The sequence below is a fragment of the Vigna unguiculata genome, chromosome 5 (genome assembly GCF_037176805.1).
Source record: "Vigna unguiculata cultivar grain cowpea cultivar isolate G323 ecotype 2 chromosome 5, ASM3717680v1, whole genome shotgun sequence".
Lineage (NCBI taxonomy): Eukaryota > Viridiplantae > Streptophyta > Magnoliopsida > Fabales > Fabaceae > Vigna > Vigna unguiculata.
Window position 1 is genome coordinate 38501839 of NC_140796.1, and position 15885 is coordinate 38517723.

The 15885-nt window shown below is 31.4% G+C and overlaps 2 protein-coding genes across 18 annotated transcripts; one reads left to right on the forward strand and one right to left on the reverse strand.

Moving 5' to 3' along the window:
• The first annotated feature begins 754 nt into the window (after window positions 1–754).
• Window positions 755–4939, forward strand: LOC114183024 (cytochrome P450 72A68-like). The gene is made up of 5 exons (XM_028069855.2): window positions 755–1177; window positions 2184–2404; window positions 3292–3536; window positions 3869–4262; window positions 4339–4939. Exons 1-5 carry the CDS (start codon window positions 904–906, stop codon window positions 4768–4770), a joined length of 1566 nt encoding a protein of 521 aa, XP_027925656.1. The 5' UTR covers window positions 755–903; the 3' UTR covers window positions 4771–4939.
• Window positions 4940–10987: 6048 nt separating this feature from the next.
• Window positions 10988–15560, reverse strand: LOC114186301 (uncharacterized). 17 transcript variants are annotated; one of them, XR_014995255.1, is made up of 9 exons: window positions 13619–15553; window positions 12953–12982; window positions 12766–12878; window positions 12609–12690; window positions 12372–12434; window positions 12056–12172; window positions 11822–11857; window positions 11464–11716; window positions 10988–11211 (listed from the first exon to the last, which is right to left on the reverse strand). XR_014995255.1 is itself a non-coding variant. In XM_085673692.1 (9 exons), exons 5-8 carry the CDS (start codon window positions 12278–12280, stop codon window positions 11519–11521), a joined length of 357 nt encoding a protein of 118 aa, XP_085529818.1. In that variant the 5' UTR covers window positions 12281–12434; window positions 12609–12690; window positions 12766–12878; window positions 12953–12982; window positions 13619–15552; the 3' UTR covers window positions 10988–11211; window positions 11464–11518. The 17 variants fall into 17 exon arrangements, 3 of the variants coding, with proteins under 3 accessions (XP_085529818.1, XP_085529819.1, XP_085529817.1); XR_003605016.2 differs by having other exon boundaries at window positions 11822–11919; window positions 13619–15548; XM_085673692.1 differs by having other exon boundaries at window positions 11464–11696; window positions 12255–12434; window positions 13619–15552.
• Between the last annotated feature and the right edge of the window lie 325 nt (window positions 15561–15885).

Consider the following 15885-nt stretch of genomic DNA (forward strand, 5'->3'; position numbering starts at 1 on the left):
TTTTACATTAAACTTTATTTAAATTTTATTTTAAAATTTTAAATATATAAATTGATAAATTTATATTTCAAATATTTATATAACATTATATATTAATAACTTTTATACAAATGTTAGAGTTGGTTTAAAAATAACAACTTTATAAATTCAAATATAAAATTTTAAAACAACTTTGTAACAAGTTAAAATAAATATATTTAAAATTTCAAACAAAATATAAATAAAATTTAACGTAAAATATAAATTTAAATAAACTTAATATTGTTAAAATATTTAATAAAAATACTATTTTAATGTTTATAAAAAAGTTAAATTTAGTCTTCATTTGAAGGGGATGAAATTGAAAAATTATTAAAAAATTTGAAATTGAACTAGAATTAAAAAACAAATGTATGGATCAAATTAATATTCAAATAATGATTTGATACATGTCATCACTGACATGTGTCATCATATTTAACACGTAACACGATATTGATGTGATTGTTATAAATAATTTTAAAAAAATTAAAAAATTAAAACAATCACAAAAAATTGATGAAATGAGACATGATACATATTTAAAGTGGTCAACACAATGCTAAGAAAATAAGAACCTAGTTGAAACTAAAAAAAATAAATACAGAGAACTATGCTTAAAATAAAATATACCATTTATTATTATAATCTACTATTTACCTTAGAAGTTATAACTAAAACATAACAATCATCGTTACTTTCTTGTTGGAATCATAAGAAGACAAAAAGACCAAACGAAGTTGAAATTGATATCTTGAAGAGTTGTGTGGAACACGAACACAATAGTCTTTGCCTCTTTGAGTTGTGTGAAGACTTCTGGTTTTGGTTCCTCAGGTTTTATCATCTTTCTGGGTTCTCGTTGCCCTTACTAAAATCAAGACAGAAATGGAAGCAGCATGGGCCACAATTGTGACACTCATAGTGATACTGGTTCTGATATGGGGATGGAAGATTCTGAACTGGTTATGGTTGAAACCAAAGAGACTTGAAAAACTGCTAAGAGAGCAAGGCTTTCAAGGCAATCCATACAAGCTTTTTGTTGGAGACAGCAAGGAGTTTCTCCAAATGAGAAAGGAAGCCTTGTCCAGACCCATGAATCTCTCTGATGACATAGTGCCACGCGTGTCTTCCTACATTCATCATAGTGTCAACACACATGGTATTTTTCTATTCTTTTTTTGCAGTTTTCATCTATTTACCTTCTTTAAACATTTTTTTATTTTATTTTGATAATTCATTCTCATTCGCCCCTTTTCATTTTTTAGTGTTCTACATACAGTGACTGTGTTTTATCCTCCATTATTCGGTGTGTTGTGTTTGTTGGGTTTATGTTACAAGATCGTTGAGGAGTTGTATATGGGGTGTTAATTTTTGTTACAGAAATTTAGATAGATTAAAGAGTGGAAATAGGCTCTTTGAAAATTTTTTATAATGAAAGATCTTTTAGGAAAAATAAGAGAAAAGTTACACTGATTTTGGCTTAACACAAACTAGCCCTATCTTTTAAAACTTCCAAGTAATCCGAGAAAGTAAAATGAAGTCATTTCTTTGAAAAAAAGTTGTGGAACACCTTTAGAAAATTCGCACAAAACAGAGGAAAGTTCAGAAAGAAAGGTGAAATCTCAATTTGTCGCATCAGTCTCCTAATTTAGCTCTCCTTGTACATACACTGAATATTATGGTAGTACTCTATCATTTTCCTTTTCATTGATTGGAATGTGTAGAGAACATGTAACCATTGTGCACACACTTGCTAATGTAGCAGAGTAAAAATCCACTAGAAACAAACCCCAGTCAGGACATAACAGATTATAATGCAGGAATCAATTTCATCACTTTGTTTCCTTTGTTTCCAAAAGGTGCTCCCTGCATTGTCCGACATACCAGATTATGATGAATTGGGGACCATAAATGATGAAATCTTAACTAGTATATGGTGAAGGTTTTTATGCTGAGATAAAATTTCCTATAAACTTAAACAGAATATTGGGGTAAATAAATACATGATATTAAGCTAATTTTTCCATCTTAATACACTTAAGGAGTGCATTCATTGTGTAGCAAAAGGTTCCCATGGTTTCTAATTCATCTCTAATGAGAACAATCCGCTTACAAGGTAGCATGTCCTCTTAATTCTATCCTCATAAATAGCCGATGGTATGCAGGTAAGAAGTCCTTCATCTGGCTAGGACCAACGCCAAGGGTGACGATCTTAGATCCTGAGCAAATCAAAGATGTGCTTAATAAGATGTATGACTTCCCAAAGCCTGATTCAACAAATCCACTTGTCAAGTTACTAGCAACCGGCCTTATAGACCACGAAGGAGAAAAGTGGAGCAAGCACAGAAGGTTGATCAACCCCGCTTTCAATCTAGAAAAATTAAAGGTCAGTTGTTTGCATTTTATATATAGATATAGACTTCTGATCTGTTTTAAAACATTTCAGAAAAGAAATAGCGAATTGGGTTTTGTATGTGCATGTGTTTGTTTTCTTCTTCATTAACAAGGAAATGTTTACTTCCCTAGAAATACACCACAGATTTGGCAAGCAACATATTTTCAGCAAAGACAAAATATAATTTAATATAATAAATAATGATAAAAAGGGTAGCAGAATCATAGAAAGAAAAAGAAAAGTCCTTTTGTTTGACAGTTAACCACGCACAATATCTAAATTTTATTAACTTGAACGCATCCGCCCTTGTGTTATCGTTGTTGAAGATAATGTTGTTTCTGTGCTGTCAAATATCTGCTTTATGCATTGCAAGTGTCTTTATATTTCTGTTTAGTTTGGATGGCTAATAAATTCATAATAGAATACCACTTTTACTTAAGGAGCACGTCAATTAATTACAACTTTTGCTTCAAGAGCAAACCTCTTAGTTATTGATATTTACTTCTCTTAACTTTTTGTGTGATTTTACTTTTCAATAATTATAAATATAAACGTTGTTTGTAAGTAAAATATAAGATATGCTTGCTTTCAGCTCGAAATATTCTAATGTATTATGTTTCGGCTTCTTCCCTACTTTATTTCTTGTCATAATTTAAACATATGAAAACTTGTAATTCAGAAAAGCAAGAAACAATATGAGGTGACAAGTAGATTCTTCCTGCTATTTTTATGCAACCATATTGCATGAATGCAGCATATAAATTTCTGAAGAACATAAACTTGGTTTATAAGAAACAGCATATTGAAGTCTGCATGTGTTTGTGTTTAGTTTGAGTGAAGTGATACTAACTCCAAGTGATTTCCTTGTTGCACCACAGACTATGTTACCATTGTTCTTCGAAAGTTGCAATGATCTGGTTAACAAATGGGAAGGAATGTTGTCTTCAGACGGATCATGTGAAATAGATGCATGGCCTTTCCTTCAGAATCTGGCTAGTGATGTTATCGCTCGCTCGGCATTTGGTAGTAGCTTTGAAGAAGGAAGAAGAATATTTCAACTTCAAAGAGAGCAAGCTAAACTTGCATTGCAACTTATATTAAAAATTCAAATCCCTGGATGGAGGTAACATACTAAGTTCAAGCTTATCAAAGGAGTTTTGTTTCACTAAACTTCCCTCACTAAATATGGCATGAAGGAAACAATGGATAGCAAATAATAAATATAATAAAAATCAGAGAAATGTAATTTATAGGACAACAAACTTACTGAATATTAGAGGGGAATATTTGGTTTCTCTTAAATTCAATTTGAATAGGAAAACATTCATTCAATGTTAAACTGGATTGCTAGTAACTTTTTTGTCCATGGATCTGCCTTTGGAAATGCATTTGATTTAGGAAAAAACATCCTCTTGATGTACACAATTAATGGGATGGAAAAATGTATATTTGTAGGTTTTTGCCTACTAAAAGCCATAGGAGAATGAAGGAAATTGACAGAGATATAAAAGCTTCGCTGAAGGATATGATTTACAAGAGGGAGAAAGCACTAAAGGCAGGTGAAGCCAGTAATAATGACCTATTGGGTATACTTTTGGAGTCGAATCAAAAGGAAATTCAAGAACATGGAAACGGAGACAATAAGAATGTTGGAATGAGTCTTGAAGATGTAATCCAGGAATGCAAGCTATTTTACTTTGCAGGGCAGGAAACCACCTCAGTTTTGCTGGTTTGGACAATGGTGTTATTGAGTAGGTACCCTAATTGGCAACAACGTGCAAGGGAGGAAGTCTTTCAAGTCTTTGGCAATCAAAAGCCAGGTTTTGATGGTTTAAATCGCCTAAAGATTGTAAGTACTGTATTCTATACCTTATACTAAATTATATATGTCTTCTGCACTTCACTACAAAACTTTTTTGTATCAGGTGACTATGATTTTGAATGAGGTTCTTAGATTATACCCACCGGTACTTGGGTTGACTCGGTTTGTTAAAAGAGATACGAAACTTGGAAACATCACATTGCCTGCTGGAGTTCAGGTTTTACTCCCAACAGCTTTGGTCCACCATGAAAGCGAATTCTGGGGTGAAGATGCTAAGCAGTTCAAACCTGAGAGATTTTCTGAAGGAGTTCTAAAGGCAACAAATGGTAGAGTTTCATTTTTCCCATTTGGATGGGGTCCTAGAATATGCATTGGACAAAACTTCTCCTTATTGGAAGCAAAGATGGCTCTGTCAATGATTTTACAGAATTTCTCATTTGCACTTTCACCAACTTATGCTCATGCTCCAGCTATGTTACTCACTCTTCATCCACAATATGGTGCTCATATCATTCTCCATAAAGTGAAAATGTGAAAATAAAACACATTAAAAGCTATAATGTAATAACAAAATCTCTCTTAGGTCCTGTCGTATATGTTTAACAGTGACTTCCATTTACATGTTGATAGCAATAACGCTTATACTGTAATAACAAAATGACTTCTGGGATATTATCATATGTTTAATGGCTATCCCTTTTACATGTTTGTGTGTGATGAGAATAACTTTTATTAATTGTTACTTTGTAATTTAACTGACAAAGCACACAAAGAGGATTTCAGTCTAAAATACATCTAACTACGATACTTTAAACTTAGTTGTTTTAAAGATTGAGAGTTTAAATGTCTTTGTTTACTTTTTTTCAGCATTGTTGATGAACCATCCCTTAAAGGTTTGATTCAAGAAATTCCTTAATCTAGTATTTTTAGCTTATTAGCGTATGTTTAAATAGAGTTTCACAATTTTTTGGAACATTTGAATATATGGAATTTGAAGTGATCTCATTTCAAATGGCTTCACTTTTCAAATATTATGTTTAGAGAAGGAAATTCAATTGATTGAATTTTAACTTTTTTTCTCAGGTAAAGTATTTTAATATTGATGGAGATATTTGATTTATTTAAAAGATATTTGTAGGAGATTACATGAATAGAAAGAAGATTTCAACAACAAATAGAAAAATGTCCAACCCAATATTTATATAAAGAGATTTAGGGAAATACATACATAGAGGATATCTTAGAAACCCTTTTAGGAGGCCAATTTCTGCCAACCCTCCTTCTCCCCGCCCAACCATCTCTTTTTCATGTTCTGAGCTCTATCATCTTCCTTTCTTATATTACTTTTGCATGGAGTGTTAAGCTTCTAGGTTGATTCTGCAATAAATTCTTAATGGGATTTGAGGTTAGATAGAATAAATTGTTGGCTCTTTTTATTTTTGTTGTGATTTATTTTTAATATATGTCTTTTATCTTATTATCATTTAAAAGTAATGATTTTTATATTATAGAAGTTAGCACAATGTTAAATCTACATAACATAATAATAATATGAGTCAAAATGATTTTAATTTTAATTGATAAGTTACTTTGATTAAAATTAGAAACTTGCATATGATTGAATGAGTTTTCATCAATAATTGAGAAGTGACTTTGAGTAAAGGTGAAAACTTTAATTAGAATTAATGAAAAAGTTTGGTTAATTAGTTTTTTACTTGATATAAGAGGTAAAATAACAAACATGATTAGGCATAGTAATATTTGATTAAGAATTTACTTTGGTTAAATTTGGTATGACTAATATAAAATGTTCTTGCTTTTAATTGAGAAGTTACTTTGATTGATAATAAAGACTCAAAAAATTAATTAAGAGGTTAGATTGATTAGTGTACTCATTGTAATTATTTGTTTGATTAGTGGAACCTCTTACAATGTGTGCTTAAAGGAAAATTGCATGAAGCGTGAGTTTGTGTGAACCACTATTGATAAAGCTTAATCACATAGCCTATTCAAATACCTAGTTTCCCTATTAATGCAATATATAAGGCAAAACCGAATTTCAATCCGCAAATATAGTAAGACAAATGAATAATTTGTGTGTGTGATATGATTTGCTTATGAAACACTTGTTGATACTTATCTAAACTAGAGATGTCAAAATGAGTTTCAACCTGTGAGTCAACTCGGATCACCGCGAGTTCGAGCCGAGTTGGGTTGAGAAAAATTCAGATTTTTCAAGGGTGGGTTGAATTCAACCCGACTCACTTAACCTAGAAGTTAAACGGGTTCGAGCCAGGTTGAAGGTGGGTTGACCCACTTAACCCACAAATATTTTTTTACAATTTTTTTAAATGTTTTTAATAAATATTTATTACTCCTAATTATATAGGTTCACAATTTTCATATTTTAAAATGTTAGAATGTTGTTCAATAATATTTAAATAGTTTGAATGTTTAATTAATTTGATTGTCAAGTTATATACATTGATACTTTAATCTTTAACTATAATCTCTATAGTAAATTACTGAAGCAACCATCTTACAAACAATTTTTTTCTAGATTAGCATGACAAGAATGTGTAGTTTTTTTATTTATATTTTAATGAATAGCATAACAGAAAATGTGTAATATTAGTCATATTGTTTTGGACTATATGGATACATTTATTTGGAAACAATTCATCATATATTGGTGGTAACTTGGTAAGCATGATGAAGACATTGGTTTTTGATATTACTATGATTGTCATCTCATGGGTTGCTTAAAAAATTATTTAAATATTTGAACACTTAAAAATAAAGAAATAGATCATTTTTTATGTGGGTTGGTGAACCAACCCATTTAATCCACCAACCTGTAGTGAGTTGTTTCTGGCTCACTATAAAGTGAGTCAAGTTGGGTTCACTTTGACATGTTTAATCTAAACTACCTAAAATGAATGCAAAATTAACTATTTGAGTACTAAATGGAAATGGAATGGATGGAATGGGTAATGGATATCTTGAAGATGCCTAAACTGTACTGAATGGGTGCTAGTTGCTATTTGGATATGCCTAAAACGACGCAATCATGATGCACATAATATGTTTGATGAAAATCCTACAAGAGTCTTTATTCCTAGAGTGTGTTTGATTAAAGGCTTGTGATCGGCTAAAGATGGAATTATGCAATGCACAGTAGCAGAAACATTAATTGCACTAAATGCAACTGAACATATATACAACTTACAACCCGAAGCAGAGTATAGAAAACCAGAAAATGTACTGTGGCATGGCTTATGAACAAAGGCAAGATGCAACTTTGATGAGTAGATGAGTAATTAAGGGAAGGTTAAATTACTCTTTTGGTCCTTCTATTTGTCAAGTAATATCAGTTTAGTCCTCAAGTTTTTCGTTATCTTAATTTGGTCCTCATTTTCTTAAAAATGATTCAATTTAGTCCTCACCATTAGTTTGGCCAGATGGTCACGCCACGTGTCAATTTCTTGTTTTTTTGATTTTTTTAAATTTGTTTTTAATTTTAAAATTTTTACACATGTCACTTTACAGTTGCGCCACGTGTCAAAATGACTCAATTTGGTCCCTATATTTGCTTTTAGTTTCAATTTAGTCCCAATTTTTGGAAAACTGAAGTAATATTGTCCCTCCTTAAATTGACACTCAATTTACTTTTTTATACATCTTATGGTGATATTCTTACTAAAATTAACGTTTTTATTAAATATTTCTATAAATATTTTAAATTAACTTTAAATTCTATACAAAACATTAGACTTTGATTTTGTTTTGAGCTTGAAATTTAGTTCCTAAACTTATGTGTGACAAGTTATTTTATTTTTAATCTTCACTAAGTTTGTATAATATGATACACTTGATGCCTTTATATATGATGAAAAAATTGTTAATTTTTGAAATTAAGTTTGGGGTTTAACTTTGTTTAATAATAAAACTAAAAAAAATTGTTTAAAAATATTTCCACAAATATTTAATAAAATTGTCAATTTTATTAATCATCATAAGATTTATAAAAAAATTAAATTGAGTGTCAATCTAAAGAGAGACAATATTGCTTCATTTTTACAAAAATTGGGACTAAATTGAAACTAAAAATAAATATAAGGACCAAATTGAGTCATTTTGACACGTGACACAACTGTGAAGTGACAGTGTAAAAAATTCAAAAAAATAAAATTCAAAATAAAAAATTCAAAAAAATTCAAAAGATTAAAGAAAATCAGAAATTGACACGTGACATTGACTTTAACACCGCCTGGTCAAAATTAACGGCAAGGACCAAATTGAATCATTTTTAAGAAAATGAGGACCAAATTGAGACAACACAAAATTTGAGGACCAAATTGATATTACTTGACAAATAGAGGGACCAAAAGAGTAATTTAACCTTAAGTGAAATGAAAGATACGAAACCGTCACAAATTGATGCATGTACAATCTAAAACTATCAATTCACTTTACAATCACAAAAATTGAAAATCCTTAATTATGAACCCTAGTTAACAGAATAAACGGTAAAAATGAATTTTCATTAAATTCAACTTCATTTGTGATGTAAATTGAATCCTGGAAGATTAAAGAAGTACGACAAGCATGGAAACAACACAATCTCACATTAACAACACACAAACACTCATAAATTTATGAAGTGCGAATGGAACAGTGTAAGAACGATGTCATCTTTCAACTAACCTTCACCTTCAATTTAATTGTGAATTCAATTATGCTTTTGCTATTCAAGACTCTCTTTGTACATCTTGAATGAATAACTGGCCAGTATGTCCTCACCAAATCATAATATTGAAAATTTAATAATTAAAACAAAATGCAACTCAAGACTTAGCCATGCAATCTATACTAGAAATGAAACTTACTAACCCTTAAAAGAGTGATTTTAAACCTAAAAAACATAGCACTTGGGGACTCATCATATAATATATGTAAGTGTTTAATCTTCATGAACTTGATGATCTAGTCTAGTGGTGTACGAAAGAGAGACTAGAGCTCTGTCCAACCCCATTCTAGAACTCTGCAATTTTGTCACTACCTTTCCACTTGGATAATTTGTTCTTAATTTTGTCCACAACATGCTAGCAAAAGTTTGTTTCCTATGATTTTTTCCCACAAGCATTTTTAAGTAGGTGAATAAGACTTTCATTAAGCCACGATTTAGTTCAGAAAGAATAAAATATAACACACTTTGTATAATTTTTTCTGATTGTAAAAAGACATCACAATACTCGAACCCCATATTCTACTCTTATAGAAATTACATCAATTGTTTAATTATGGAGCACTTAAGCAAAAAGACACTAATGCAATAATGGCTTTCAACATCACTAATTTTGTGTCAAGTAAAGAAAAATCTCAACTTAAAAATGCATAGTGACATTTTTTCTAAATAATTCGTCAAAATTTACGTCAAACCTACTAACATCTTACGTAAAATTCAAAATTTACTTCGGTTAGCCATAGAGTTGACATAAAATTACATCAGGTAGCCCTTGGGTCGACGTAAATGTTGCAATTTACATGGGTTGTGAGGAGGTCCAACATAAAACTACATTTTATAACATCAACAAAAAAGCTCGCAATCTCATTTTGTCATTGTTATTTTTGCGCAAAGGGCTCCCAACAAGAGCAGCAATGACGATGACGACTTTGAAGGGTGTTCTTTACTCCATTTCACTCCTACTGAGTCTTGCGATGGTCGTTTTCTCTCAAGCATTCATATTTATCCATTGATTTTTACATTTAGGATAGCTTTCTTCACCACTCTATTGCCCTTTCTTTACTGTTAATTTTTGCATGTGATCAGATTATTTATCCTCTCTTGTTGATTGCATTTGGGTCTTTTCGTGAGACTCGTGGACTTTTTTTGGTTACCATAGTATATTGTTCTTTCTCCATTTGGTTGCATGTGATGGTTTTGTGCTTTATTAAATTTTGAGAATATTTTTAGTATTAAATATTTATGTTTATGTTAATTTTTAATATGGGTATTCAATTTTATGTTAGCTTTATCTAATTAAGTTAATAGTTGCATTTTAGTTTATATTATGATTTATTATGTGTTGATTAAATTATATTTTAGTTTTTATTATTTACATGATTAATTTTAGATTTATTAGATGTTGTATCCTTATAAAATTTAGATTTATTAGACGTTTGATTAATGGATAAATGATTTCTAGATGCATTCACTACAAAAAAAAAAGCTAAATTGCGGAGGTTTTAATTTCGTTTAGCGGGGGTTTTTACCCTCCACAAAATAATTTGTAGGGGTTTTTCAAATCTCCACATATAGGTTCCCCACAAGTTATTTGTGGAAGTTTTCTACAACCCCTGGTATCAGATTTATATTGTGGAAGTTTTTTAATGGAGGGTTATAACCTCTCCTATTCATGACTATTATTTTGTGGAGGTTTAAAACCTCCTTTATTTCCATAAACCTATTTGATTCCAAAATTCCTATTTTTCATTTTTTTGTGGGGGTTAATGCCCTCCTCAATTCGAGGATTATACTGTAAAAGTTTTAACCTGTTTCGTTTGTATTATTTAATTTGTGGATTTATTACTGTATTTTTCTTGCGTTATTCAAATCTCATAAAAAACAATATTTTGTTTGTAATTAGAATTTCTTACTATACTTGACAATGTATGTCATCATTTGAGGTACTTATATTTTTACATCAACAATATTTTTTGTAAAGTTCAATGAAATACTTCAACCAAAGTGCTCAAATATATATCATTAGAACTTTTGATTCTCAAAATCAACATATTAACATAAAAGCAATTTAAATTGAAACAATTACAACTTAATCCATACTTACTCAAAGTTCATAATACACTAAATAGTTTCATCCTAAAAAACATCATCAACACCCTAAATGTTGCTACCACCAGATGATCCTCTTGTACACATAGAAGACTTAGGCTCATTTGCATCACTGGTTTGCTGAAATTATAAAAGATAAATATTAGCTCCAAGAAGGACATCGACCTCAAATCATGAAATCAACATGCATATACTAAAATAGTTTATTACTAGATCATTGACCTGCACAAAAATCATGATTATTTGGTATCGATGATTAACTCACACCGATACAGTATAATTCTTGTATTGAAAATCACATCACAAATAAGTACCAAGATAATTAATGAGTTACAATAGTTATGGCTACATATATTTATTGGAAAAAGTTACCCCTCAAGTAGCCATGTCAGCACTGGGAGAAGCAGCCATGTCAACATAATAACACTCAATGGAAAGCCAATAAAAGGTGCAGAACCAAATGGAAATGGTGCTGCAATTTGTCCACTCCAGGGATATCTCTTTGCAATTTGCAGTTAATTATTCCAACAAAGTATTGTAAGGTAAGGAGGTAATTTAAGCACACCAAGAAAATCTTCAATCTTGAGGGAACCAATGTCCAACTTCTGAAAAAAATGTATGGCACCTATTCAAGATAAATGAAATTGATAAACAAATTGGGACAACACAACCAAATATGATTTGATATTACTTTGGGATAAAAGAAGAATTAGATGATGACTTCGATTACCCAGTGATATGATGCAGAATGATATCAAAGTACCAACTGCACCAAAGAGCATAATAGTCATAAAGTTGCGAAAAAACTATTTCTTCTTCACTTGGAACCTGGAATGGTTAAAGAATAAAAGAGCAATTGAAATTGCAGTATATCGATTTCCTCAACTACAATGAATCTTAAATTATGCAGTTGAGCATGTAACAAAAAGCTGAATGAAAATGTAAAAAAGAGTAGTGAACTAACCCGGCATTGAAAATGATGGGTGGGAGAAGGTAAATGAAGAAAAGATCTTCACTGAATACTAGTATATGAGCTTTTTCCTCCAGTAGATAGCAGTATAAAGACTCCAGTACAAAGACCCTGCCAAAGAAAAACGGAACTTTTTCTAAAAACTCATCTTCTCAATGTCGATAGCTACAATAAAAACAAATAAGAATCTGACAATGAGAAGGGCAGTGATGGATTCATTGATCCATCGGTTCTCCTCCAAGAGATGACCGATGATGATGCAAGCAGAGAGAAGGGCAACAAAAATGTTCATGGAGACAACAGAAGTAACCTTCATATGCAAATCTTCTCTGTTTATGCTACTAACTCTCCTTTCCTAATCTTTCAAAGTAACCTTGACATGGAACGAATAAAGTAAAAATCCCAAAGCATAAATCTCGATATACATCATATCAAGAAACTCAATTGATATACTAGAAGAAAAAAATCCCGAAACGAACATGGTCTTCTTTCATGCCATGAAATAGCACAATTTCTCATCACTGGCTAGTAAAGAGAAATGACATACTAAGTTGTTTCCTGATATACATGTTGGAAAAACTCCTCTCTCAATCTTCCTCTTCACATTCTTGTATACATTTCCAGTTTGCCTACACAGACAAGAAACAACACCTATTAGTAAAATTCTATAAATATAATGCTAGAAAATGGTTTAGACATCTTACCTGTTCAGCCTTGAGACCTAAATATTTACGACTTTCAAAGAATTTGTGTGTTGCCACATCAGTGAATGGACTAGTCATTAAGTACTAGTGTATTTGTATTGAAGAAGCTGAATCTACAATACATAAACTGATGAGAATGTAGCAGAAGAATGCATGAAAAAACTGAAGCAAGACAAGTGGAACTTACTCTCATTTGTAGCTTGAGTCGTCCTCTTAGCTTGAAGTTGAAAGAGTGATTTTCCATAATTGTTAGAAATATGATTTAAATATAACATTAAAGAAAGATATAATATGGTAGATAGTAAAATATCTTACCAATTTACCAAATATTTTCCATATTTAAATATTAATTTTATTCTCGATTATTATTCATTATAAATAATATACTAATGTGTGAATACAGTAATCATTTATAACAGAAGAATACAGTAAAAAAGAAGTTTGGAAACCATACAAAACTCTTTGACTTGTTGCCTAATAACTACATTAATACAAATTTATAAATTGAGTTTTAAGATAAAACTCAATTTGTGATTGGATCTAACTAATAACTAATAAGAAAAACTTTATCAACTTTGCTTTAGAAAAACTTTATCAACCATGCATATCAGCTTAACTACATTAGAACATTGAGAATGAAAACTTAGTGTTAATATTTTTTCTACTCGGCACTCAACTTCCTTCATTTTTATTTTCATTCAATATGAAACTTTAAGTTATACTTAAATTCTTAGTTATTTTGATAATTATTTTTAGTTTAAAAAATTAGTTATTTTGGAATATAAATAATGGTGTTAAGAGGTAGTATTTACATAAAGAATAAGCTTAATTTATTTTTGTTTAGTTGAAATACCTTAGTGTTTCATCTTGAATAACGAGAACAAATCCACATTTCCAACTACTTATAGCTTCAAGAAGAAGTGAATCAAAGAGTTCAACAAAGGAAGGTCGAGAACAGAGAAAACAGAGAACTGCAAATAAGTTTGTGATGTTGGTGTGCAGCACAGAGCAAGCTATCACGTCCAACAAGCTCAACGATTGACTTCATATACTTCTTTGAGAATTTCTCCTCATTGTTTAGAATCACTTTTGTTGACTCCGTGCTCGATATGAAAGCGTGCATTTTTGGGAATAACTTTGTCTTGAAGCATTTTCCATACCTGACACTCATACACCACCCACCTCTTCTAAATTATCTAATCATTGTAAAAACCTAACTATATACACATAATTGTAACAAAACATAAGAAAACTGAGAAAAAAAAAGAGATAGAATGGGATATTTGTTACCAGAGTTGACGAGCTTGGACAAATTCATAAACTCCTTTGGTGTTATTGATGGCAACCATGAACTGAAGTGTCTCTAGAAATCTATAATTACCATTGTTTCCAGAGAAACACTTACCATTTTCAAAATTAAAATATAATATTTTAAGCGATCATCATGAGCCTTTCATACTGATAGCTTTCAACAGAACAACTTTTAAGACGATATACAACAAAAATATAAGTTATTTCTCACCACCATCGCATGTGATTATGGTCCTAAATCCTAAGTATACTCCAACAGCAATGGTGAATGCAACCACTAGGTATAGGAAGTAATGATTCCTCCACACAGCGTAGGCAATGAAAGTAACGAGGGAACCAAGGACAAGGACAAAATAAACTATAGCCAGCGATCCAAAACACGAAAATTTAAAATTCAGCGAACAACATTGCCAAAAGTAAAAGAAAGTTTCATAAAGAATTTGCCAATTTTAAAAGTGTTTCCCGTCAGTTGTTGAAGTTGTAACTTGGCCAATCTAACCAACATATGCACTTTTAATTTCTAAGAGATTTAATTATACCTGGAGATAGCAAGAACCAAAACTAGCTAGCCGCATATTCTTCCCGAATCAATAGCAAGGACAACTTAAAAATGAAAAGTTCTACCATTGACAAACATGACATATCACAAAAAGACCTTGTAAAATCACCACAAACCCACAACACATTATCAGTTTTCGCATGTCATTTCGCATTTTTGTCTCCTATGCTTCCAGACCAAGGAATAGCAAAATCATAAAAAGTTTGATATTAATAACGACAAAAACGATAGTTCTAGGTATAGGTGTTCCATATATACTTTCAAACCAATAATTCTAACGTTAGAACTCACCAATTGTGGAGAAAAATGACTTATCACCCCATTCGGCGACAAAAACTAAGAGAAAAGTACTGGCAGCTGTGCTAGCAGCAGATAGTATTCCAGCACCATTTCCAGAAAATTCAGAAAATGCTAGCTCTGCCTGGCTAACAAAAGCAAACATTAAATTGCTGGAACACAATAAAAACTTAGAGAATTCATGCATCGAACCCACACCAAAAGTCTCCAACCAAAAGGACCCACACCATGTCCTCTCAAAAGACCACAAGACGGAATTGGCGTGACGAAGACCGCGGGACGGAGCTGGTGTGACGGAGTTGGCGGGACGGAGACGGCGCGACGAAGATCACTGCAACGGAGGCTACGACATGGCTTAATTGCGGAGCGGAATCGATTGGCACTCTGAACTTAGGTTTTTGACGGAGCTAGCGCGACGAAGTCCGCGCAACGAAGCTGGCGCGACGGAGACGACGCGACGGAGCTGGCGCGACGAAGATCGCTGCAACGGAGACTACGGCCTGGCTTAATCGTGGAGCGGAACACTCTGAAGTTAGGTTTTAGAGTGAAAGGGAAAGATTCTGATTTGGAAGGGAACATGTGATTTGGAAGAGAAGAATGTGTTGCATTCCGGGAAGGTCATAAACCTCCTAAAAAAATAAAAAATATCTCTATTATTAGCTTTTATAAAATTTATCATAATTTATCCATATGAACTTTATTTGTGGAGGTCTTTTTAACCTCCATAAAATGACTCATGCTATATATCTTTTTTTTTGTAGTGATTTATGTTGGGATTTTTTATAATTTTAGTTCAACACTGGCGAATCTTAGTTTCCATTGGAGATTTAGCACAAATGATTAAATATTAATCATTTATTGTAAATCTTGAATTGTCCAATACGACAATTTGGACAAAAAAAATCATCATTTATTATAACTTGTACATTGAAGTTTATGCGTAAATTTGATAA

What these genes read in the sequence shown, in the direction of transcription:
- LOC114186301 (XM_085673692.1), bottom strand. Translation starts at nt 12,280, where the DNA reads ATGAATCCATCACTGCCCTTCTCATT. An exon ending in CCCATCATTTTCAATGCCGG is followed by an intron (nt 11,858 to 12,055) that starts GTTAGTTCACTA and finishes TCTTTGGTGCAG; the next exon opens with TTGGTACTTTGATATCATTC. An exon ending in ATTCTGCATCATATCACTGG is followed by an intron (nt 11,697 to 11,821) that starts GTAATCGAAGTC and finishes CATTTTTTTCAG; the next exon opens with AAGTTGGACATTGGTTCCCT.
- LOC114183024 (XM_028069855.2), top strand. Translation starts at nt 904, where the DNA reads ATGGAAGCAGCATGGGCCACAATTGTGACACTCATAGTGATACTGGTT. An exon ending in TCATAGTGTCAACACACATG is followed by an intron (nt 1,178 to 2,183) that starts GTATTTTTCTAT and finishes GATGGTATGCAG; the next exon opens with GTAAGAAGTCCTTCATCTGG. An exon ending in GTTTAAATCGCCTAAAGATT is followed by an intron (nt 4,263 to 4,338) that starts GTAAGTACTGTA and finishes TTTTTGTATCAG; the next exon opens with GTGACTATGATTTTGAATGA.